At 34.8% G+C, this 27,380-nt stretch overlaps 1 protein-coding gene across 2 annotated transcripts; it reads left to right on the top strand.

Annotated features, from left to right (window-relative positions):
* On the top strand, positions 1–26,060 carry LOC127876565 (complement C1q and tumor necrosis factor-related protein 9-like). 2 transcript variants are annotated; one of them, XM_052421891.1, is made up of 5 exons: positions 1–166; positions 686–826; positions 5,824–5,861; positions 20,411–20,608; positions 25,832–26,060. In XM_052421891.1, exons 1-4 carry the CDS (start codon positions 94–96, stop codon positions 20,570–20,572), a joined length of 414 nt encoding a protein of 137 aa, XP_052277851.1. In that variant the 5' UTR covers positions 1–93; the 3' UTR covers positions 20,573–20,608; positions 25,832–26,060. The 2 variants fall into 2 exon arrangements, with proteins under 2 accessions (XP_052277851.1, XP_052277850.1); XM_052421890.1 differs by lacking the exons at positions 20,411–20,608; positions 25,832–26,060 and adding an exon at positions 9,659–9,883 and having other exon boundaries at positions 5,824–6,059.
* The last annotated feature ends 1,320 nt before the right edge of the window (positions 26,061–27,380 follow it).

Here is a 27,380-nt window from a genome sequence, read left to right as displayed (position 1 = left end):
TTGTCCGAGGAGTCCCGATTGTACGCGACAATTGCGTTATCAGACTTCCGTGACATTTATTCAAACATTTTGCGTACGTGTTAAACGGGCAATATGGCCGTCTGGCTCGTTTTTCTCTCTCTGCTTTATGGGTTCTGCTTCTGTACACAGACGCTCGAAGATCAAGGTATACGTGTAATATTATATGATTTTATTGTAATTAAATGTATATGGTTTCCAAGTGTAGCTTCATGAAAACAGTCACTCTTAATGTGTCTTATTTCGTTGTTGATCGCTATTGAAATATCGACAAACGTATCACCATATATGGACCCAATACAAACCGTATAATATTCAACCTGCATAAGTATGGTTTTAATGATGATTCAATCTTGATACTACTAAAAGCATATGTTTTTATTTTAAATGTTGTACGAAACAAGCATTTAGAACGTTCTGCGTATAAAGACTATTTCAAGATGACCCAATGACCACACTTTGCTACTGTGGATTTGTGAACACAAAATTACACTTCGTATATACGTATGGTAAATAATGAAAAGGGGTAGAAAATACTGTTGACATTCGGTCACATATGATGGTCAATACCTGCAAGGGCGCACTCGTTACGTGGTGCTTACAATTTGAGAGTGTGCATTATTTCTGTGCAGGCAACCGAACATGTGTTCAATGCTTTCACTTGTAGTTGCGTCTCTAGATGCCATTGTGCGATCTCTAGACGCCATTGTGCGCCAACAAAATGACAACATCACAGCACTGTTGGTTGCCAATAACATATTGAAGCAGGAAGTAGCTGTACTCCATGAAAAGAACGTCAAGGACAGGGGTAAAACACCGGCGTTAATTACGGGCGCCACCTCTTTTTGCGATGAATTAAAAAATGAGCCTATGCTACTTCCGAGGTGGCGCTAAGGACCGTATGCTTAGAAATTTCACGGATAATTCTATAGGCTGAGTAGGTTTTATATGTGTTTCATTATATTTCACATTGTTTGAAAATTCGCACAATATAGTGCGAATTTGCGAAAAATTATTATTCCACATTATAATTCCACAAATGTAGAGAAACAGATAATAACAACCTATTTGGAAACGAGATAACCTTTATACAAGGGGGGCATGCGTATACGGGAGCTATTAAATGATTACGGCCTTTTGGCTCTGCAGTGTTTGCGCTTCCCTCGTTTTGTTTGTGACAAGATCGTAGAGGTCAGGCTCAAAAAGTTATTGAAGGAAAACCGTCCGCAAATCCGTGGTCTTCTTACTTGGCGTTCGAGAAGTTTGATGTACAACTAAAACTACGATAACTTCATTTTCCCGATGTCGTTTCATCTCTGATAACTAATTTATTGCCAAACAAAATTGGTTTTAGCCCCTACCCCCCCCCCCCCCCCCCCCCCCCGTTTTGGAACTGACGAATCAATTCACCTATTTTCAAGAGGATGGGTTGTGGGGTGGCTTAGATACGAGATAGTAGAATATTTATCAGCCCTTTTCAGTAATATTTCAATTAATATAATGTTATTTAAGACTGTCAACCTTATTCTGATAAGATTTTTTTTAAATAATTCCTTTACTGTCTTTTCAGATGATACATGCTACAGGGCGAAAATAAGTGCATCTTTTGTTGCAGTAAATGTAATAAGGTATTTAAAATCAGTGGAGGACTGAGATACCATGCCCCATTCATAGACCACATGAGTTTAAATTTAAAATTACCAAAAAAGAATCCTTTTACAGAGCCGGACTAGAACAGCAGATAAAAAACCAAATAACCAAATAAAAACATGTACAGTTGATGTTTGTAGTATTTTTTGTTTTATTTTATAATGTCAACATATACAAGTCTGACATAAAATTGCTTTGAGTGCAAATTTATTACACGTTTCGTTCCGTATATGTCATAATGCTAGTTTCTCACGTTTTTTTACATTTAAATAAACCATTATCTGTGTTACGTCATGTCTTCCCACGATGTCTCTGCATGTTCAAGTGTATGAAGCTCTAACATACATGATAAAGTATTCATTTGGGTCGGAATAAATTCGTTATGGACCTTTAAACATTACTTAATATTACACGTTTTGTTATGTATATGTCATAATGCTAGTTTCTCATGTTTTTATTTAATTTAAATAAACCATTACCTGTGTTACGTCATTTATTCCCACGATGTACCTGCATACATTTTCGAGTGTATTCAGCACTTACATATATGTTGAAAAAATATTTGTGTCTGAATGAATGTGTTATGATTTTTACATTTTAACATTACTTAAAATTTGATGGAAATATAAGAAACAAACGAAATAATCTATATACGTAAACCAATACTTTATTTCAACAATACAACAATCATAAATAATATGTTTTCACATAAGTATAAAAGAAAACAAATACATGCATATATTGATCACTTCTACTGAAATCATATCGTCTATTGTATTTGCACAAATCTTTCTATCAACTACAAGTTCACTTTTTGCGATTATAATATATTCACCAACTCAGAACGTGTTTGAAAGAAAGTTACATACATGTTTCAGTATCGTTGTGGTAAAGCGCGTCGAATGTCATTGCATTAAATAAACAGTTAAAGGGACCGTCAACCACGAATGACGAAAAAAGAAAAGTTATAAAATACCGTATTTTTTTAACAATAATTAATTATATTGATTAAAATATCACGCCTGGTATATTACATTACTTGAAAAAAGGTAAGTTTTCATAGTTTCATATATTCGGTATAAAAATTTACTGGGTATGTGTACCGGGTAACTACCAGTTAACTATTAATAACGCAAGTAAATTGATCATCATCGTCACGTGGTAAACCCAGGAATGCAAATTGTGCATGCGTAGTGAACTGTATATATTTTATACATAAAATGACCAATCTCCTTGCGTTATTTATAGGGTATATATCATTATGTAATATATTTTCGCGGTGTACTTTTTATTACCGAATATATTGAAAAGATGAACTTTTTTCAAGTAATTTAATATACCAGTCGTGATATTTTAATCAATATAAACTAATGAAAAATTGTATAAAAAATACGGTATTTCATAACTTCTTTTTTTTGTCATTCAGTGGTTGACGGTCCTTTTAATATTTAAGTTTGCAATAAAAAAAAGTTAAAAAACCTAAACTGATATGCATCTTCCAAGCAAGCGTCAGGTATTCAAAATTGCTTCGGGCATTCCGAATGGCAAAAGTGGTAGCATTTGGTCACAACAACCTTATAATAGTATCGGATCGGCTTTACCCTTTTCAGTTTTTCGTTACACTTATATTGCACGTATACGTCATTGTGTTGTGTGTTTAACTTGCGTGGTACTTCTACGTTATCTTTTTTGTTTGTTTGATTGTTTCATGTACCTTTCTCTTTCTAAAGCGATACATTCTTCGTAACGCCTTCTTTTTTATATTGGCATTCTCAATGTCCGTTAAGGTGGGTTCTCACTGCAGATCCGATCATCTCGATCATCCCGTTCACCAAAATTTCCCGACCAAACCCGACCAAGCTCGACTAAAAAGGGTATACACGACTTCTTCTTGAACTCTTGTCGATAACACACGACCCCCACACGACTCATTCACGACGTCCACCAAACCATCTTTCCGATTTCCGCTCGATCATCTCGACCTATACGCGAGCCCTATACGATCTCAGCTTAACCAAGTGGACCTCAGCTCGATCGCCACCAGATCTTCACTCGACCAGATCGTAATGGTCGTACAACAGTCGTACAAAGTCGCGAACGGTCGTTTATTGAAACTTTGAGAATAAAACCGTCAAACATTGTTGTTCACTAATCACGTCAATCATCATGGATTTTTAAACTAGGTTTAGCAGTATCAGTCGCCTTTTAGCCATTTCTTGGCATCTTTGGATGTTTACTCGTCCGATTCTAAGAGGGTTATGAGAGACAAACACGACGTTTTGCATGTGAGTTTTGTTTAAGTGACATGAGGTCGTGTATGGTCGAATAGCAATCGAGAAGTGATCGTGTACGGTCGAGAAGCCGTCGGGTAGCAGTCTAGTAAATCTGTACATCAAATCGAATAGAGGTCGAGTGGATCGTGTTGCGATCTAAAATAACTCGGGTAGAGGTCGAGCGGATCGGGTAGAGATCGTGTAAAAGATGTCAATCGATCGCCACACGATTGTTTCACGATCAACTCGATCTTCTACTCGACTAATACACGACTACTTGCCGAGCGCTTCTCGATCCATTTCCTACTCGACCGCTACTCGATATTTTTTGACATGTCAAAAAATATCGGGTAGGAGGCCCGACCAATGCCGACCTATCCGACCGCCCCCGATCACTCATGCCGACCGAACCAGACCAGTACCCGACCGCTTGGTCGGGCTTGATCGAGTTGATCTGATCGGCAGTGGGAACCCAGCTTCACTGGCGTAATAATACCTGGAAATAGTTTGCATAGTATTCCGTGAAGTAAGCATAGCATTCCATTTGAGGCATATTCAAACATAAGTACAATGTATGTTCATATGTGTTTAAATTGACGGGTAAGTATTCCACTGTGTAAATAACACTGTCAAATGCAGTATATTACGCACGCCTTGTGTTAGCGTTAAGTATGTGAGAAAGCCTATACTAAAAACAAATAATAATATAACAATTAATTTAAAAAATGATTACTCTTTAACTTTAATGAGAAAATGTTCTCCAAAACATTATCATCACTCCGGAATTCCGGAATTCATTCACGAAAGTAAGTTCATGTAAAACCATTTAACATAAGAAAGAGCTGTTTGTCATTTGAAAGTCAGTTCATAAATGGGGGTTAAACCATTTTTTGGCATTAACATAGTTATCAGGGATGAAACGGTGTCTGGAAAATGAAATACTCGTGATTTTAGTTATATTTAACTAAACACGTGCGTCAAGTATGTGTTTTAAAAGAGAATAAAAAAGATATTTGTACATCAAATTTCTCGAACGTCATGTAATAAGACAACAGATTTGTGAACGGTTTTCCGTGGCTTACCGGGTGAAAATATACGCTACTCCTTTCCAAAAACACGAAAACGACGCCATCTTGGAAGTAAGTTCCAACTGACCTCACTTAAACCCGGTAAGCTCCCGTATAAGCATCCCCCTGTTTTAAGTTGTGGCATGGGATTTTGTTTTTAAAGAATATCGATGTATTTTGCCTGTGTGACGAGCAAATTTCCACCCAACGAAATCACTAACGGCATTAAACCATTACTTTGAACATATACAAATTGTTGCATGCACAAAACATTGGCTTCTTGTTGATATAATAAATAATTTTGCAATGTTTCAAAAGAGGTGAAGCCAACGCCAATGCGCGGGCACTTATAACAGGAGGAGGCGCCAATGAACATTTTCAGCTAATTTAACTGTTAGTGCCGACCATACACTTTGTGTGCGGTATTTCAGTCTGAGTGTTCGATCTTTTTTCCTAATATGATCTTAATAAAATATAATCGAAAAATAATGAGAGAAAAAACACACATATAAGACCTTCTCACCCTGAAGAATTATCCGTGAAATTTCAAAACACCTCGGAAGGAGCATCGGCTCATTTATTAATATATCGCATAAAGAGGTGGCGCCCGTGATTAACGACCGTGTAAAAGTATCAAATATTTTCGCACATACATTTAATGATTCTTTGTCCATTGAACGTTTCTTAAAATGAATGCCAATTTGCATTAAATTATGAGATACTCTATATGCTGATATTAAATAAGGCCAAACCAATAATGATTGAGCACAAATGGTCGAGTCATTGAGATAGACTGTTGTATTGTCTTCACGTAGTTAGACGACAGTCAGAGGCGTTTGGCTTCACGGCGTACCTTGACGGAGACGAGCATATTCATAAAGGACAAACGCTCAAGTTCAATCGAACGTTATACAACGCCAACCATATGTACAACCTGAATACGGGCGTGGTAACGATCCCCGTGGAAGGCAAATATATCTTCTCGGTGGCCATTGAACACTACCAACAACAGATACTACGCTGTTATCTGCTTGTCAATGGGGAAAATATGGTACACGTTCTGCTTTACAAGGAACAATTTAAGAGTGTCATGTAGACTATTAAATATTTAGGCTGTTGAATGTGGCGCTATAACTCCTGATAAGATTGTCAGCGCCAGAGCGTTTGTACTTAAAGGCTATGTTCTGATATTTAGTAATTAATACCATATGGCATGAAATGTACGAGTACATTTTATATAATATAAGTGATGTTGTTCCTATCCTGATATTTGTTTTGAACAACATATTTTTAATTGTTTTCAAAAAAGATATTATAGCATGTAAAACAAGCCATCGCCCCAGCAGTGGAATCGTGACCTTTAATGCATTGCATTCCATCCCACAACCTATCAAGTCCAGTTAGGGGACAATGTAAGAATCGTTATATAAACGCTATTGCGTTACCTAGTTGAACTGGAATGTTATTTTGGCCAGAAATATTTTAAATGAAGATGTTCGGCGATATTATTATGGAATCTCAATAATAGGTTCTTAATGTGTTTTCAACAATTCCACGATAAACAGTATTTTCGATTAATTAAAATAGAATTATTCCACTATATTGATACATTTATTTAACATGATTGAGATGATTACCGATACCATTTACATTCAGATGTTGTCCGACAAACTCCTAAAACAAGTCTTTTCGAATAACGCGCAGATATATATTATAGTGAATTTTATTGAATTATTCTATTACTATTTTTGTGAGAAATTTTAAGAAAATACAAAAATTTCGTTCATAATACAAATCTGTTATTGGCAAAATATAGATAACGTTAACAATAAGTATTATGTTTCGCAACAGTTCATGAAAGTTTAACTGGCGCAGTGGTGGCGCATCCGCTAACGGATCCTGACGACACTTGTTGGAATACCGATAACGTCTTTTTGTTTGTGCAACTTTTATCTAAGTTAACGATACAAATAAGTTAAGTCTATTTTTTATCTTACTATAAAAAAGTTGAGTCTATTAAAAACATTAAAGATGCGTAAGCAATCATAAGTAACGACATTTGAAAAAAGAAGCCAAATTCTGTTAAAAATCCCTTAAAAACATGGATGGGAAAGAGATTTTAATTAAATTATCGTAGATCCACACATTGTTTCATATATGCCATCATTCCAATATATACAAACACAGTTCAAGTTAATACTAAGTTCTGTGTTTTCAACATAGTGAATCTCGTCGTATTTGATTTTGAGATAACATACTTTCTCGATGTATTTATTAACTGAGTACGTTACTTTAAATTGTTTAAACGGATAAATAATTGTATTCTTTCTAGCAGAAGACTGTCCGATTTTTAAGGGCTGTAATATCATTAAACTTTGTGACGGCAAATATTGACCTTGCGATTTTGTGCGGCAAGAAAGGGTGGGGGGAGGGAAAATTACATCATTTATACATTAATCTGCAAATTATGTTGCACATTATTTGAAATTATTTGAATGATTCGAAAAAGGATTAAAAACGTCAGGACGTGTGCTCCAAAAAAACAGCGTGCATGTAATATTTTGCGTGTGTAACGAGGTCGGTTAATGTAACAACACCAATAACACAAAAACAACAACAACAACGAAGTGTTCTTTTCTGCTTAAATGAAAATGAAGCGATCGTAACAGTAAATGAATATTAACAAAAAAAAAAGAAAAACAAAGATATAACATTGACCTGAGCTTCTGAACGAAAAAGTCGTTCAGTCTCGTAAATAGAAATGATGTTATGATTACGTTTATTAAAACAAGAGCATAAATAAACGTCTAGCTAATCAAAAATAAAATTTACATCTGGTCATTTACTTGCTCGCAAAATACCAAGCTCCCTTGATACACATTTATGATTTTCCGATTTATATACGATGGTTTGCAAGATTTCACCTCTTTTTGTTTCATTTATTTGTACATATTATAAACAAGAAATATATCTTAAAAACATATACGGAGTTGATTGTGGTTGTTGTGTTGATGTATTATCAAAAGTTGTATCAATGAAATCAAAGATAGCGAATGCCTTTTTTCTGCGCAGTTCTTTGCTGCACCACAAGTAATTCAATTGCGCTAGATTTAGTGGCTTATGTCGCCTTTCTTAGATATCTTTTGACCATATATCTATAGATACAGAATAGAAAAACACAAGTACAATGAACATAAATGAAAACATACTAGTTAACCGGCCACACACAAATCATCTGTACATATTTGAAATATTTATACGCGCGTTCTTCGAACAGACCTGTTTAAGTGGTTTGTCGGATATAGTTATTGGGTTCGATTGTTTTTACTAACGTGAATCATCGCGCTCATTTAAAATAAATAAATGCAGAATCGCATTATATGTGTGTGTGTGTGTGTGTGTGTGTGTGTGTGTGTGTGTGTGTGTGTGTGTGTGTGTGTGTGTGTGTGTGTGTGTGTGTGTGTGTGTGTGTGTGTGTGTGTGTGTGTGTGTGTGTGTGTGTGTGTGTGTGTGTGTGTGTGTGTGTGTGTGTGTGTGTGTGTGTGTGTGTGTGTGTGTGTGTGTGTGTGTGTGTGTGTTTGTGTGTGTGAGGGTGTGTGTGTGTGTGTGTGAGGGTGTGTGTGTGTGTTTGTGTGTGTGTGTTTGATCAATGCAATCTAATAATGCTAAATAAGCCACGAAATCTGGCACAACAACCCGTGATTTGCGTGTGATGCAGCTAAGAACTGCGCATAAAAAGGCATTCGCTATATTTGATCTCATTCGCTATATTTGATCCACAGGAAACTACCTTGTGAGCAGCATAATACCATCCGAGCAGCTTTGCATATTTTAGCGTGAACTTACATAGGGCAAGTAAATTGGAAAAAAATAAAAAATTTCAAAATCCAATTTCAAACAACTGGTTATTAACATTGATAACAAATGTATTGGCCTACATGTAGAAAAATTCCTGACAAATTTTCTTAACAAATGAGCGAAATGTGGCTCCCTGAAGTAGAAGATCGGGCAAAATGGGCCATGTTCAGGCACTTAGGGGAGAAAAACTGCTTTAATTTGCAAGCCACTACAATAATTAAAGGATTAATGCAAACTTACACATGTCTGCCATAACCTCTCAGCAGGGTTTCGCCGGATAACTATTTTTTGTGGAGAAATTCGCTTTTTTAATGACCATGTTGGGAAAACATGGATACCATCTGGAGAAGAATATGAAACATTAAGTGAGCAGCAACTTAATAATTCTTTTTTTTGTGCGACAAAACCCCTAATTTCCAGACATTTTGTTGCAATTTCTTTGCTTTGTAGAGGCCTATAGTAAGTGTTTGTGAGCACATATGCATACAAATGTACTTTTAATTCCTTATATATTATCAATAGTGCCTTTTCAACATACGCCAGTTTTATTTCATTTTACCAACACTATTTTGGAAAATATAAAGAAAGACTTGACTACTTTGTCACATAAATTAATTGGTTAGGTACATAGAATGATGTTTAATATGTGTTTGTATGGGTTGTATGTATACTATTTCTGGGTTTCCTGGGGTGTACGTGTAACTCATTATATTTCATCAACACCAACCACAATTAACTCCGTATATCTTTTTTAAATAAATATTACTTGTTAAAAGATAGTTATTGTTTCAGATTGACGTCATCATCCACGCCGATAGTCACTCGCTCAATACCCAGTCCAGCAACACGGCCGTGCTCGGTCTGAACGCGGGTAACGCTGTGTGGGTCACATGCGACGAAGGTCACGTGTTCGGGGATAACAGTTTTCGCGGTACAACATTCTCCGGCGCCTTGTTAAATTAAGCTTACGCCCGATATATCGCGTGTGTGACGCGTTTATTAAATCTAGGCGCTGAAGGCACTGAAGTTGTTCGCTATTGCATAATCTTACACGCAACTCTTTTTTCAAAATTAGGTTAAAGCTTTTTTAATCGCAAGTTTGAAACGAACAAAAGCAATTCAAATTGATAAAGTGTGTGTCTTAACACACCGGTCTAGATGTGTGAGCACTGTTTATCATCCTATTTTTGTAAAAGAGATAACTTAGACAACAACAAAAAGCAGCATTTCCCCTTTTTGACGTTCTGAAAGCATTGAAAGTGTAACAGAAAATTTACAATCACTATCATATTAAATGAATATTATTGGAATATCGAATACCTTTTTTTCGGCGTAAGCTGCATAAGCCAGCTTTTCACCTTAGCCTGACCTTTGTAAGTGTCCAATAAAATTCCAATAAAATTTCCCGCGGCTAGGTACGAATGAATACACTTCATGTATTCCATTGGCTGATTTGAGTATACCACCAGAACATTGGAAACATATCCGCGTCTTTGTAACACTGTTTTACTGTATGAAACAATTTTATCTCGAATGAAAAGGCTTAATAGATAGAACAGTTTTACACTCAATTCTCGACATCAATACAGTTTGTGCGTACACCTTTTATTTTCAGAGTATTACCAGCGCAAGAGCGTTTATACTTAAAAGGCTATGTTCTCATATTTATACTTACTTCCTTATTCCTGTCAACATGTTAACATGTAAAAGTATAAAGAGCAATGGAAGCGAGGCCTCACTTTAAAGTATTGCATTTCAACCCGCGAGGTATATCGGGTCAATTCGCGGACATTCAGAGTTTATATACAGGTCATCACCGGAGTTGGCGGCCAGTAAAATAATCGTTATATAATAAAGACGCTATCCGTGAACTAGGTGACCTGGAATTTTCTTTAGACCAGAAATATGTTAAATGAAGATATTCAGCAATATAATTATGGTATGTAAATAATAGATTCTTAATGTGTTTTCAACAATACAATGATAAATATTATTGTTGATAAATTTAACAATAATTATTCGTCCATATTGCCTAATGTACTAAAGTGATATTATGAGCATGTAACAGTTTATAGGTGTCTATCGCAACCGTTGATTATTTTTGATGTTTCTACTTCATATACACTTATATTAATTAATGCAGCATCATCATACTAAAACAATATACCAGAAAGAGAAAAATAATGCATTTGAATATCAACCGTACTTTCGTTTGACAACTGATCATGCGTTTACGAGTTGAACCTAAATTTAGTTTTAGTGCAGATTTGTTCATACGACACAAAGACACGAAATTGTTTTACGGATCATTTCAGCTTACAGGACTGGGTGGGTCACGTAAGAATATCGAATATAAAATATATTTTTATAAACAACTGGTAGCAAGGTGAGTTGCAGATAATTAATCAGTAACCACATTTTAACTAACTATTTTGACCTGTTAATTCTTTTCAGCTCAATTCAACAGTGCAAAATGCCCATAATATCACTTTAAGCATTAGCACGATGATAATTGATACTGTTAATAATCGAATCAAATAGCAATGCCCGACAAACCACTAAAACAGGTTTGTTCGAAGAACGCGCCTATAAATACGGATACTTCTCGTGTGGCCGGTTGACTCATATGTTTAAATTTCACTTCCATTCTTCTTTTGGTTTTCTGTTTTGTATCTATAGGTTTATGACCAGCAATATGTTATAATGTAAAATAAGCCGCGAAAACTCCCCGTAACATCCCGTACTGCGTGTGATGCAGCTAAGAACTGCACGGAAAAAGACATTCCCTATCCTTGATCTCATTCATTAAACTATTTACGCCGTTTATCTTTTTTAAAGATATTTCTTGTTTCTATAAACGCTATGGAAAAAAATCTTCCATTTAACACGATATTCCCATTATGTCCATTTGTGAATGAATATAGTTGAAGAACTGAAACCTCTGGCATAACTTTTACAACGCTTTCTCGGCTCGGATACGGCAGTCATCAGGTTTATCGTACCTCACAAAACTTGCTTGAAGAGCGTGGTGAGCTTTATTTTTTTGCAAATAAACGCCACCTATGAAAAGTAGCAGTTAACCTCCTGGCAATGAAATTTTGATAATTAAGTACCGGTATTCTTCTATTTGCCGTCTGTCAGCAGACGTCTTTTGGTCTATTTACCCATATTTTCTGTTTACTCATCCCGTCCAATACCTGGCAGATGTTTGCTAGCATTACCAGGGTGCAGGATCATGTGACTTTGTGTGTTCACAATTGCACGTAAATTGCTTTACACACACCGGTAAGTGGTGCTTTTTCTCCAGTAAATTTTTTACTAAATTTTAGTTAAGAATTTTAAATAGTGTTTTATTCTGTCTTTTATTAGTCCGCGATATCTCACAAAATTAATATGTTTATCACTAATACGGTTTGTGGATACTTATTGCTATTTTGTTAAGCGTTCATTGATTGGGATCACAACCGTAAGATATAAAATAAATGTAAACACCAAAATAAAGTTAAGCAACGGACTGTGGTTTATTACAGGTTTGTATCCAATGTGACCAATATCCCGGAACAGTTCAATGGCAAATAACTCTGTAATATAGATCATAGGACATGAACGTGTTTTGTACGTCTACACTCACTGGCGATGACATGCTTAAGTTTGAAATCGATCGCCTGAGAAATAATGAAGTAGTTGGTTTAAAAAAACACAGCTTTTTATTTGGAATGACGGCGTCACTCCAATATACCCTTGAACTTCCCAAACGTCGTTTGCGGGGTATAATTTATGCTTTTTACGTTAAGAATGTGACATGCAAGAAAATAACAAAGCAAAATTGCCACCATAAAATTTATTTGACAATGTTAAATTCAAATAACTTTTTAAAATAAATGAAATAACAACTAAAAGATTCCAGTTGGTTGGTAAAAACAAAATATCCTTCGCATTAAGCGACATTAACATAATAACGTCTACCCTTTCTGAACAAAAACCAAAAACTATGTGAAATATCTCTCTTAATCTGATATAGCACACCATGAGATTGGAATAACATACAAGACAATACAATTAATAACGAGAGCGCCGATGGCGTTGAAAGCATAGTTGCAAGATACAGGGAAGGTGCTGCTGAAGTAAATGTTGAGGTCAAAATATACTAAATAGTTTCCTTATATGTTTAAATGTAAAAGCGACAAATTTGAGCGAAAATAAATACAACATTTTGCACATAGAGACCCCTATACCCATATCTTTTCTTGACGGGCATTCTTAGCAGAATCGATTTAAGCAATAAAAAAGATATGTCATGTTCAAACCAAAAAAGAATTCGTCTCAAATCAAAATCGACTGTTTTTGCACCTTCTTTTTTCGGCCGTTTTCTAGTGGATTGTAACCTTTTGCAGTACCATTTTTTACTTTAATCTCTAACTTTATCCTATTTCAGGTATTTAATAGTGAACACCTATGCTTACCCTATCTATATCTCCAAACGATAAAACCAGAACAACAGTCTAAAGTGTAAAACATGCCTTCGAGGAAAATATGATGATTTGTTTAGACAAGGACCTATACAGTACAGGTCCCTGGTTTAGAGAGTACATGACTCGATTATTCATGACTCGATTATTTAGTTTATTGTAACCTTAACAATTTCTGACATCACGAGTCGCCTCCCTTGTTGGTTCATGCTACCAAAATGTTCTATTTTTAGAAACGGGAATTCCAAATCGTGACGAAGGTGAATGGTTACAAAATGACATAACTATGAAAATAAATGCGTAGAATTACATTATTTCACGCATACCATTATGCAACCATCCGTTTTCTTTTCCGACTTGATACATTTACGGCATTCCATTTAATATTTTACAGACACAACAATCGTCCAGAATTTGCGCGAATCCATTAAATTCGATGCCACATTTAAACCGTTAGCTCTACTCGTAACGTTAATTTCTGGCTCAAAGTAAATCATTTTAATTGCAATTAACACATCTCTATTACTTTCAAACTCTACTTCATTAAATCCATAGAAAGGCAGGTCAGAATCCATGTCATAATTCAGAAAACATTCATCGTACTCCGCTATTTTTTTACACATTTACAAAGAATGAAAGTGCTTTATGCCCCACTTCCTGTTGAGAATATGTTAATTTCTATTTATAATTGACCAATGAAGTTCTACATATCCTTAAACCAGGGCCTAATGAATTTGACCTCTCCCAGAACAGTAAACAAAGGAAATAGAAAGTAGGTGTGAGATCACTATCAACCAGAACAGAATTGTTTTACGAACGAAATTTGTTTTAGTTTCTTATAAGGTTTTTTCACGTAAAACGGTCTTAGAAAAATTCACTAAAAACGGTGTCAGTAATATTCTTGGAAGAAAACGTTAGAAAAACGTTTTTAAATAAAAAAATGTTAGAATTACCATATACTATATTAAATAGATATTTCGTCTGATTTTTGATCAGGTAAGGCTTCATAATGGTCAACCGTTCCATGTCGGTTTTCGAAATGTAGCTCTAACATAAGCATAGTTGCGTAACCGCAACTATGCTAAAAACTATCTGACTATTACCGAAATATTAATTCTCCTCGACCTGTCTTGCATTTTTTCCACATTACTTTAAGAAACGCTCGATTTTGATTGCTTGATCATCAAACACATGTATTGTAACGTAAAACATAGTAAACCTATGTTACAAATGTACATGGTAAATTTCAACACCACATGCGTTCTCTTAAAGTATACAAATTCCGCTGTTCCTTATGTTCAAACAATTGAGTGGCAATATTCTCCACCGGATTTTGATCTTGACGCGAGTTAACATTAATCCAATCCATAACTCCCAATATTCGCTCCACTGAATCAGTAAAAACTCCATACAACATAAAATAAAGTATCAACAAATACTTTACGAATGTCATAATACTAGAACATGAGTTGTTATCTATGTACAAGAGGTTATTTGCTTAATTTTTTATTTTGCTAAAATAAGCAACAAACTAAACCTGTTATAAGTTGCTCCATAGAAAACAAACAAGACAATAAACTAAATATTCGAAAACAAAAGACAATAAACTAAGTATTGGAAAACAAAATAAAATAAACTAAGTATTGGAAAACACATCTTGTCCGTATATTTTTACTTATTCAAAGACTGACAAAAATAGAATTGTGTCTACAAATTCAGAGATTTAGCAATAAAAGTGAAGGTGCAAAAATATTCAGAATAATGGCACATAATGACTTGAAATGCGTGTATATGTTTTATGAGATGTCAATTGACGCATCTAGTTTTTTAGTTGCAGTAATTTTAGTTGCGGACAGTAGTTTGGACCAGTACAAATGGTAAAAGTTGCAAATGATATTGGGGTTAATAAAAGCAAGGAAATTGAATTGAATTCTACTGGCAAATAAAAAAGGAAAGTTGTGTTTACTATAAACATACAATTGATATAACAAGAACAATAAATATCCTATTGAAAACAAACAAAACTAAAATTTCAGGCTTTCATTACATTCATACTTGTCCTTGCTTATAAAATCTTCAGAAAATCACAATAAACATGTTCTACTCAGATTAAAAATCCTAGTATGAGATTTAAGATGTCAACTGAATCAGCTTACTAGCAAAATGACCTAACACAGGTTACATTTCAGAGGTATAGGTAAACCCGAATTTTTGCACAAAACACATTTTATATTACTGGCATGAATATCAGAAGAAAAACATATACAAAGGAGCATATAATATAGATCTAAAAAAACACATTCAGATTGTGACAATTATATTTCTTTATTTTGCGAAAAACTAATTCAATAACCTACATCACTCCCCTGCACTTATACATTTGCATATTCAATAGAAAGCACCCAGAAACTTACTAAATAAATCAAATAAATCAACTTGGCCATATTTGTGAACATACATTTGATTCATCTTACAGCTAACACATACAGACAACAAATGGGGTGCTAATGATGCCTAATTGGCACAAACAGGCTTCGTTTGCGGGAACTGATGGACCGACATTCCCTCTCCGTCGGGACCTTGACCGAACTCCTACGCGCAGGTTGTCATGGGTACGCTCGAGGTTTCTTCGCTGTAGAGTCGATTGATTCCGTCATAAACGTCGTCATCCAGCTCATTCTGTTCGCCTTTGCGCTTAAATGACTAAGATCGTTTGATCACGTCACATTTAGCACTTGCAGATGATATTTCCTTTGAACAAAAGTTAGGTTTATGTCACAATATACTAAAACCTTTTCTCGAACAGCATTCCAAGCCGAAGTGATTTAAACAATAAAAAATATAGGTCACGAAATATGTAAGAAAAAACTTGATACGAATCAAAGGTCACTGTTTTACGGCCATCTATTAACCGGCTTTCCTCCAGTTTATTAGAGTTTCCCGCTATCTGTCAAAGTCTTATGTAATCTCAAACCTGCAAGCAAAATACTGAATTTCTAGTAAATAACAATGTTTTGCCCACCACAAGCACACAGAAATATTCTAAAATATTGTGCTATCTTGTGCCATCACTAGACAATCCTGCCAGATTTGGTAGGATTTAATTTTATTTGTTTAAGTATGATATTGTGAAAACAAATAATAATATTATCATGTTCCTTTGCATTTCGTAAATATTGTATAAGTTTAAGTTCAAAGTAAAAAAATAATTACATAAATTAAAAAAAGAAAGAAAACAACGTTAAAATTATTGTACTACGTAGCTAGGCTATCAACACGTGGTTTGTTATGAAGGCAGGGATTTGATCCAGCTGTGCAAGCAAATCTCTGCCGGAGGTTCAGTGTTTAGTATTGTAACCAGATTCTCCAAGCAGAGTTGTCGTTCCTTGCTTTCACTACCATTCGATCCGGCTAGGCTGGTTCCCATCAAATCTCTGCGTGGAGATCAAAAGCACCAATGTCCTGCACGACGGTTACATTACATCCATGTGAGAGCAAGGAACGACAACTCTGCATGGAGTTTAAGAAAGCATGTTTTTTCCTTTTTTTCGTTTCTTTAATTTAAATATTTGTACGAGCTACAACACAATACCTGTTTATGTTTTACCAAAAGTATTATCTCTTACAGACAAACATCTGACAATAAAGCTGCAATTTAAGTACGATCTGGTAGCTAGTTTAAGCATATGTGTTATGCTTTGTAAACCTCGGTCACACCCCGTAGTTCTGACTCCGTTCTTAATTACGATTACCCTTGATGTGCTAAGTTTACAACGGACGCCCTAGGGTCCGCGTGGGAAAGGTACCAAATGCCAAGAATGCTGAAATTGACGATCTTATAGTAGCCGGTGGTTTGCGACCTTACAACGACACAATAGTCAATAGAAGTGGGTTAAAGATTCTAAGAGACTTTGGAGCGATCATATTACTTTCCTACTTTAAGTATGTGGTCCGTATTACGATATTGTTCATTGTCAAAGTGCAGCCGCATTTAATACGCCAACGTCGCAGTAGAGGAGACACACCGAGAACGTGGGCGTAGTGATGTCGTCGCAGATCACCGCGTGAACGCCGAGGTATCTGTGTATAAACTTTTGAAAACACTCAAGGCGTGGTGGTAACGCGAAGAAAACAGACAGCAGGAACCCGGCCCGCGATGTTTGACGGGATTTGGATTGACATAAGAAAAACAACAACACTGGGGCTCTTAAAATAACTAACGGCGTTAAAAAAAAACATACTTTTAGTTGAACTGAGGATGCCAGTCCAATGTAACAAGGTATTTAACTGAGTAATTGTAGAGAGTTACACCGAATAATTGGTTATTTACACGGATAACGAAATTGAATCAAATGACTTAAATATAAAATTATATAAAGAAATCGCCATAGATCTAAGGGTAATGTGCATGCTAGTGTTAAAAATGCGGTGGACGAGAGTTTGTTAAAAGACATAGCATGTACGTCTGATTCAAGTATGGTAGTTTTCATTTGCTGTCTTTTGTTTTGGTCAACTGAGATCGACAGAGCTTTGTTGGTCATGTAATCAGTAAGTAGTTTTCCATTTATATTTGTATAACTCAATTGTGCTGTGTTGGTGCTTAGCTCGGCAATCATAGTCAAGGAAACGTTTGAGTATGCGACATGTCAGAAATAATAATAATTGAGAAAGTCACCAAACTCCCTTAACACTCACCTACCGGTAAGTTCCAAAGAAACAAATCCAAATTCCACAAACAACTCTTGTTGTAGTGTCTTTTTTTGTTCTTTCATCTCCCTTCAACGAGTATCCATTTACATTCAACATCATACAGCGTACGGGGCATTTTAAATATGTTTTGATTTAACATGTCTGTTTTTTTAATATATACATTTGTAGAGTGTGTCTCAATGCGTCGCCGTTCATAATAATTACAAATTGCTCTGTCTGCTTGTTATTCCTGTGAGAGTAACCACATTTAGTAAAGTGTAGCCTTTTCTTAATCTGTGTTTAGTCAGCCATTTTTTAACATCCGCTATGGCATTTAGGTTCTTTAAATTATGTGGGGCTTTTCTTGGCAAATATTGTACATTGTTACGCCAACTGAAATTGATTTTGTTATTGTAATTTAATAAATGAAACAAGATAGCATTCTCTGACTCTTTATTTTTACATTATTTGCGCTTTTACCGTGAAGAACTTTGAGCTGTGCGTACTTACTGATAAAAGCTCAAAGCATTCAAGAACAACTACATGTAATATACAGGAGAGATTATAATAATAAGTTGTATTTAATTTTCATTTAAGAATCGAGTGTTTAAACAGTGGGGTTGATGTAAACAGAGGCGAAACGATGCCAATTTGGGCAATTTTTGTTTATAACAAGTTATTCTTAATCTACTAATACCGTTCCCTAATGTTTGTCATTTTTAAAGCAATTAACAATACATGGGTATTTATTCTATTTCAATTTTATTGGCCGACGATTGCGAGATTGATAATATGGTGATGAGAATAATGTTGCTGAGTATGCATATGTTACTTATAAAGGGTATAATGATTACTACCGATGGCGATCATATAATTGATGATGGTGAATTTGACGATGATAATCATACAGATGATGGTGATTTGGATAAGGATTATGATGTCTAATAATGACAAATATAATGATGATGCTGATAATGATGATGATAATAATAATTATAATGGTGATGATGATGATGATGATGGTGATGATGATGATGATGATGATGATGATAATGACGACGACACCTATAATAATTATGATATAAACTTCGAAATGAGGATGTACTAGGCACAACCAACGTGCGCTTATAAAATTGAACTTCATCAACAAACTGTGGGGATTAATAAAACGCGAATGCTCTTTGTGTTTGAAAACCAAATTTTGGAAAACAAAAAAGTGCGATATTTCAGTGCCCTCTTTTTACAAAATAGCGATCACCTTCAGTGCCTTCAAAGCCATTGGCGCTTTGATTGTTCTTGCATATCAGCCAAAACTAGAACTACATGATAAGTGCGCAATCTTATTAACATGATAATCAAGCATTGTGTGTTTGGTGTTCGTATTCATCGGCCACTATGGCGGTCTGGCTTGTTTCCTGTCTGTGCTTGGTGGCTCCTGCTACTGTACACAAACGCTCGAAGATCGAGGTACACGAGTATTGTTTTATTGTTTTATATAATTATTTGATGCCCTATTGCAGCTGCATGAAAGCAATATCTACAAACGTTATTCTGAAACGTAAAATCAATCGCTACTACTAGAGTTACGATATTGTGACAGATACGATACAATTACTTATTGAAACAATCGAATGGACGGAAGACCATAGGGATATATTCTGCATAAGTATGGCCTTATGATAATTGCAATCTAGTTAAGAGTATTATGTTTTTATTTTAAATTTTGTACGCACAACCTTTCGGAACGTTATGCATATAACGAATATTTTAGGATAACCCAAGCACCATACCCTGCTATTTTGGATTTGTGAAAACAATAGTATACTTTATATATTTAAATAATTGTTAATGTTGAAAAGGAGTAGAAAATATTGTTGACAGTCGGTCACACATGATTGTCAACTCCTGCAAGGGCGCAATCGTTACGAAATGCTAACAATTGTTAGTGTGCATAATTTTGATATACAAAACAGAACATGCGTTACCCATTTTCTATTGTAGTTGCGTCTCTGGATGACATTGTGCGACAACAAAATGTCACCATCACATCCTTATTGGCCGCCAATGAAATATTGAAACATTCCAATGACATATTGAAACAGGAAGTAGCTGTTCTCCGTGAAAACAGCATCAGAGACAGAGGTAAAAGTATCCAACATTTTTCCACATCACCGGTATGTGTTATTATTCTTTGTCCAATGAACGTTGCTTATAATTCATGCAAATTAAAAATGCCTTAACTAAACTGTTATTTTTATAAATACTTATATTAAATAAGGCCAAACAAATCCTATTTACGCATAAATGGTAGCGTTATTGAGGTAGACCGCTTTATTTTGTGCATTTAGTTACACGGCAGTCACATTCGTTTGGCTTCACGGCGTACCATGACCGAGACGAGACTCTCCATCAGGGACAAACGCTCAAGTTCAGCAGGACAATATACAACGCCGACTCCATGTACAACCCGAATACAGGCGTTGCCACGATCCCCGTGGAAGGCACATATATCTTCTCGGTGACCATTGAACACTGGCAAACACAGTAGCTCCGGTGTTACTTACTAGTCAACGGGGCAAACATGGTACATATAAACATTCTTCTTTCAATGAAGTTTGTATAGTGGCATAAAGATAATTGCACTCGGGGGCTGAAAATTGGCCCTTACCATTTGCCAGTTATTATAAAAATCAAGCCTTGTTTCCCTGACTGCGTATTCGACAAAGTCCAAGTGATAATTTTGTACTGTTTTCGGCAAAAAAATGTTTTAATGAACGTTTAGTCATTGCATTAAAAGACTTATTAACGACCATTCTTTTTAACATACAATAATGAAAGAAATGTGGTTACTGTAAGTGTTGTAAAATTATCTTTAAATCAACTGGACGTTTGTGTGAAAATATTCTGAAACTCAGCTACATTTGTTTTTATTTCTGTGTTTTTGTGTTTTGGTAATCTCAGCACCATAACACCATAGGCATTTCCCTGACATGTTTGTGATAAATCCCTCGAATTGAATCAGAATATAATTGTAATTTGCTTTTATGTTTTGTTGTTAATGACAACGATAAACGGCTTCGACTGACTATTGTGTCTCATTTTGAAGCGTAGTGAGCTTACACATTATGATTTTTTATATCTAGAAACTCTTCTCTGAAGTTTCATAATTATAACGCAACGACTTCGCGAAAATAAAAAACAGTATTATTTCTTTTGAGGAGACACACTATCTAAATTGCAGGTTTCTATATGTTCTTGGTGCATTAAACATCTGGAATTAGGGTTCCTAAAGATAATTACTACTCTTAAGATATAGCGTATATTCAATACATGCAGAGGTTGTGAAAATAGAGAATACTATGTTAGTGTGATTGTGTACTTAAGTTTATCTTACGAGTGAAGAAAGGTTTACATGGCGAGGCTTGTCGAGCCTTGTAAGCCTTTCTGACACGAGTGGGGTAAATTTAAGTACACAATCACACTCACATATAGTATTCTATTTATCCTACAATATTGTTTTATTTAATTTATTCCTAAAATAAAAGCAAAAACACATGAAATTTTCTGAATCTTACATTGCGTAGTAATATTTATTGTGATCTTTCCTGTTTACGGAAATCGAAATAGTCCTTAAGAATTCCACGCAAAATGAAAGTAACGAGACAAAATATCGCTATACGCCTCGATTCAAATTTAATAAGCGTTCTAAATGTAACACACTCAAATACAAGACAGATGGTTGTGTTCAAACTACAATTCTTGTTTCACCACTGTAAAAAACCAAAAAACAAACATGGCTCACGCCATTTTGAAATTTACAAAATGTGTAGACACATACCGTGGCTACGTGAAGCATAGACAGCATTTATTCCCGCCGATATTGTTAATTTTAGTATTTAAACAACTCTTCTTTTTACACACTTTATACTTACTTACATAAAATTATTGTTCTACTCACCGAAGTTGTATAATAACCACGTCCATGTTTATTTTCGTAATTTTTAATTTGCTTCCATGACGAGTTAAAATTCTAGACAAATTTCTTCATCGCCATCCATCTTTTCCATTTTTAAGCACTAGATGTAAGCAGGCAATTCGTTGTGGATAGACATTCTTTGATCGACTGACAAAGGAACGACTAAACCATCACAGAAATTACCATTTTAATTCGACATCGATTTCCTTCGAAAAGATAAAGAACAATTCACTGACACTTTTCTTAAATTTAATCCATCAATTGTTCAACAAAACATCGCGTTATTCGAGTACTACGACATTTTAACTAAATCGAAAATGCAGTCTCACCAGTTTCATTCCAGTTTTATATCCAAACACTGTGTTTTTCACATTCATAATATTATAGTAATTCATCGTAAACACACACACACTCGTAAACTCGTTAAACGACTGCGTACCCAATGACCTAAATGACGCAATCAGCGGTGAAAGGCCAAAAAAAAACTAGTCTCTACGTAATGTTCTAAAAATAAGTGTGGATGAAACCTGATCTAAAAAAACTGCGGAGAAAACCTTATCTTTTCTTTATGAGTCGTATTTGTTCTATAAAATCATTTAGCTGTAGGATAAATAAGACATATGGTTAAGCAAAGTTGAATGTGCTGTTCCTTAATAGAACGTGTGTGTGTCTTCTGAAAAGATAGTCCGGCCACAATATATAGTGCATGTAGTTTTGTCACGAGGCACGTTTCATTATCTTTAGATGAATGAAACTTTTTTCCTATATGGAACGTATGTGCGTCTTATGTAAGAATAGCAGGCCAAGAAGACCGCAGTATTGCATGTAGTTTTCTCATGAGGGCACGTTTAATTATCTTTGGATATAAGAACTAAACTTAATTTGAGTCTGCTAACGTTTCAGCAGCTTAACTTCATTGACCAGCTCCAAAATCGTACATCGGTCGGCATTTTGTTCGCCAAATGTTTCCCAAATAGTTTGAAGTAATTATGGTGGTTGCTTTCTGTCATATAGTTCTGGCGTTTTGGCGGAGTTGAATGACTTAAACACGCCAATAAACCCGCCGAAAAGACAAATTAATGTACTTTTCCTTTTGGCGTGTTTGATATTTTAGCTCAGTGCATTTGTACCTTAAAAACGCAATAAACGCATGCAGAACACTTAAAGCGAGATTATACGATTGTTTATATGTGATAAATTGTAATAAATTACTAAAATATGTTACAATAACACAAAATAGGCAAGAAAAATTATACATTGAAGACGAATTTCATAAAATACAGCAAAGACAAATTAGCGCCCCGAGCCGATTGTGACGGAGATATTTCGTACATATTTTCTTACAATAAGCGAAGCATTCGTCTTTTTAGTTAGTGTTCGTGTGTCGTATGAATAGATATCGTTGCGGGAATTTAAAATGACCCGTTAAAGCGAGATTCTACGATTTTGTATGTGTTAAATTGTAATAAATTGATAAAATATGTTACAATAACAAAAAATAGGCAAGACAAATTATACATTGAAGAGGGATTTCATAAAATGCAACAAAGACAAATTAGTGCCCCGAGCCGATTGTGACGAAGATATTTCGTACATATTTTCCTACAGTAAACACAGCAGTCGACTTTTTAGTTAGTGTTCGTGTGTGGTGTGATTGAATACCTGGCTTATTTCGCATTTTTCAACACATGTTCTTCTCAACTTTTATTTTAATTTATATTGAAATATATGTTTAATAAGTTTTTTTACACACTTTATATAAATTAATAAATATTTGACAAAATTGTATAATCTCGCTTTAAACTAAATTAGATTCACATCGTACATGCATGATTTACATGCTGGTGAATTCGACTGTACAGACATTTTTCATTTCAGAATGAAATATCTGCCTTATTTCGCAATTTTCGACACATGTTCTTCTTAACTTTTATTTTAATTTATATTGAAATATATGTTTAATTAGTTTTTTACACATTATATATATATATATTAAATATTTGACAAAATCGTATAATGTCGCTTTAATTTCCGCGTTGGATATGGGAGTCGATAAACTGATTCATTATTAAATATGTATTATGATACGTGTTCTTACTTCAATACCATAAACTTGAAGTGTTTTATATTAGGCATCATATTGATAATTGGATCGTGAAGTATAAATTACCAACCTTATACAGTAGATAGTCTTTGTTTCGTTCATTCTTAGTTGTTTTTCATGTAATACAAATTTGTCAACATATCTCGACATTTAGTCTTGTTATACAGAATATACAGCCAATGTTAATGAAAAAGGACGAGTATGGTCATAGATTGCTCGCCTGTATCATTGGGGCGCGGCCAGATTCGACCACAGGGGCATGATTTAAACAATATTTGCAGTGAACCACAATCGATGTCACGTACTTAATATCAAAGCGTTGGGCTTTGTAGTTTCCGAAAACAGACTCGAAATATCAATTTGGAAAATTATTTATAACAAATTAGCTTTCAGTTTTTAACAATCGCCAGTTTCGTCATCGAAGTACAATATCGAAACGAATTTCGCACGTCCGATCCATATTGTGCAGGTATTTCCGTGACCTTATGACAGTTATATTATTTTTTCCTCAAGTATAGCAATATTTAGAACATTTGACGTAAGGCAGAGTTTTGAGTCTATGAGAAAGAGTTACATGAGTGTGAAATGTTTAATTTTGTCTCGTGTTATATAAAAGGGAAGAATAATCACCGCCATATTAACTGGAAGAGTGAGCATCTATCCTCCGGTGACCGCGTTTCGATCGGTTAAGAAAACGAATAATATATTTCTTAATTAATGCAAACAATGCAACAATACACGAATTTCCTTCAATTATTTATTCAATTCTCGTTATACGCATGTCAAATTGTCTATAATATGTTCAACCACGCAACGCCGATAGCTCCATACACAACTGTAATCAATGGAATATTCGCGTGGTGACCTCTTATCTTGACGTCATTCTGCAAAAGGAGAGTACTCGATGGCGAAAGGCATTAGTCCAACTAAACTTAAACATTTGATCCGCTGAACATACTGTATATAAACATAAACAGTAAATTAACTTCTATTTACAATCGATCAAGTTTGTGTAATATTGGTCAATCTTCTTTTGAGCAACATGGCCACATAAAAGTGCGCGAGAATTTCATACACACAAACGTTCGACATGTGTTGAAATAAATTTCGGCATATATGCTACTATTAAAAGATTTTCTGAAATAAACGTCAAATGAGGACTGGGTATTCCCACTGAACAGGTGTATATCACCTGACGCGATATGCGCGCACAGTCCTTATTCTAGATTTCTTATGCAACATTTTCTAAGAATCGTGAGGAAGTGAAGTTAAAATAAATAAATAAATAAATGCAAGTGGTGTGTTGACACTAGCGCATTCGAGTGCTTCACTTTGCTATTTATGTGGAAATTTAGTGAAGAGGACCAATGCAATGTATGTAAATGGATACATTTGGAAAATTTAAGTTGAAGTTAGATTTTGAAATGCAATTATATATGTTTTTCCTCATTTTGGTTGTGTTTCTAGTTATTTTCAAGCGTAGTAATATTTCTGAACAAAATTCTCGGAGCGCATGCATGTGACGTCATCACGTGAGCCAAGGTCTTAATGTAAACAAAATGATCAATACGAAGACCCGCTTGATACGAGGGCACCGTACGATACTATATCGTTTGACGAGAAGTCAATAATTTTTCGTAAATAGTGAAGATATTTTGAGCTTTTTTGTCAGGTTAATTATATCCTGTTTTTGAGTAGTTTTTAGTTTTGTGGGCAATTTTTTTCAGGTTGATGTCGTCATCTTTCCACAGGGAAAGAGTATACAGTCCAACAACACGGCCGTGCTCGGACTGAACGCCGGCAACGCTGTGTGGGTCACTTGCGACGATGGCAATGTGTTCGGACATGACATCTTCCACGGTACTACATTATCCGGCGTCTATTTGTATTGACCTAACAGCCAAAAGATTGCGTGCTAGATCCTGTGAATACAATATTAAATCGTGGGATTGCAAAGCGTATTTGAATGTATTCATTTGATTCCTTAGTTGGAATATCACACTTGTATCGCTTTGGGGTTATTCTTGTGTAAATAAAACATCATCTAAATCTGATCCTCGTCAAATGTTTGGAAGATGTTTGCCAGCATAACATCTAGGTCAAGCGTGATCATCAGCCGCATTGTCATATGAATTTTGAACTGTTGAACTTTATTTTAAAGTCACTGTTGTATTGTTTATACCGGGGTAATCCGCGGTATCTTGATAAAAACTTATCAATAATAAATTATTTTCTGGAAATTTTTAAACGTTCACCGTTTAGGGTCACAAATATTAAGATATTGATAAATTATAAAATGAATTAAAGTAACGGACTGCGGTTTATTAAAGGTTTATCTCCCACGTGACTTAAATCTACAACCCATTTTGTCACCGGCTATGCTCTTTTCAAGGGCAAATAACTCAGGAACAAGGATCATTTGAAATGAAAGTGATTTGCACATATACCAGTAGTTGGTACTGGTACTTGCTTACGTTTGATTTATTTCGCTTGAGAAAAAGTAAATTTATTTCTTTCACAAACATAGCTTTGTATGCGGAATGATAGCCCGACTGACAGAGAAACTCCAATATACTAGCACCCTACAAAAACTTAGTTTGCGGGAGGTATTATTCATACTTTAAACGATACTGATAAGATATGCAAGAAAAGAAAACTCAAAATTGCCACCATTAAATTTATTTTACTATGTAAAAATCAAAATAAAATAAAATTACATTTCAAAATAAATGAAATAACAACTAAAAAAATCCAGTTGGTTGGTAAAAACAAAATATCCTTCTCATCAAGCGACATTAAAATAATAACGTCTACCATTTCTGAACAAAACCCCAAAACGACGTGAAATAACTGTCTACTTCTGATAATAAGGCACTTCATTCGATTGGAAAAATATACAAGACATGCTATAAGTAAAAGATCTAAATTAATAAAAACTGTCTGACTATAACCCAAACATTTATTCACACCGACCTATCTAGCCAACTTGTTTCCACATCACTTTCTATAAGAAACATTTCGATTTTGATTGCTTGATCATCAAACATATGTATTGTAACGAAAAACATTATAAACGCATGTACAAAGGTATATCGTCTACTGAATATAATAAGTCATGTAAGTGACATTTTTATGCATTTTTTCTTTTTTTCTTCCATTTTTGTGTGTATAAAGGTGACATAAATCAACTGTTAAAATATTCTTTTTGGTAAAAATAATGTGTTTACCAAATTTTCGAAATTGACATTACGAACACATGTAATTTTCTGAATATAA

This window comes from Dreissena polymorpha, chromosome 4 (genome assembly GCF_020536995.1).
Source record: "Dreissena polymorpha isolate Duluth1 chromosome 4, UMN_Dpol_1.0, whole genome shotgun sequence".
Lineage (NCBI taxonomy): Eukaryota > Metazoa > Mollusca > Bivalvia > Myida > Dreissenidae > Dreissena > Dreissena polymorpha.
The sequence above is the reverse complement of the archived record's forward strand: the minus strand, read 5'-3'. Positions and strand labels throughout refer to the sequence as shown.

Coding starts and splice junctions, on each gene's coding strand:
- LOC127876565 (XM_052421890.1), top strand. CDS start 94: ATGGCCGTCTGGCTCGTTTTTCTCTCTCTGCTTTATGGGTTCTGCTTC. Junction 167..685: donor ACAGACGCTCGAAGATCAAG/GTATACGTGTAA, acceptor TTTCACTTGTAG/TTGCGTCTCTAGATGCCATT. Junction 827..5,823: donor AAAGAACGTCAAGGACAGGG/GTAAAACACCGG, acceptor GTCTTCACGTAG/TTAGACGACAGTCAGAGGCG.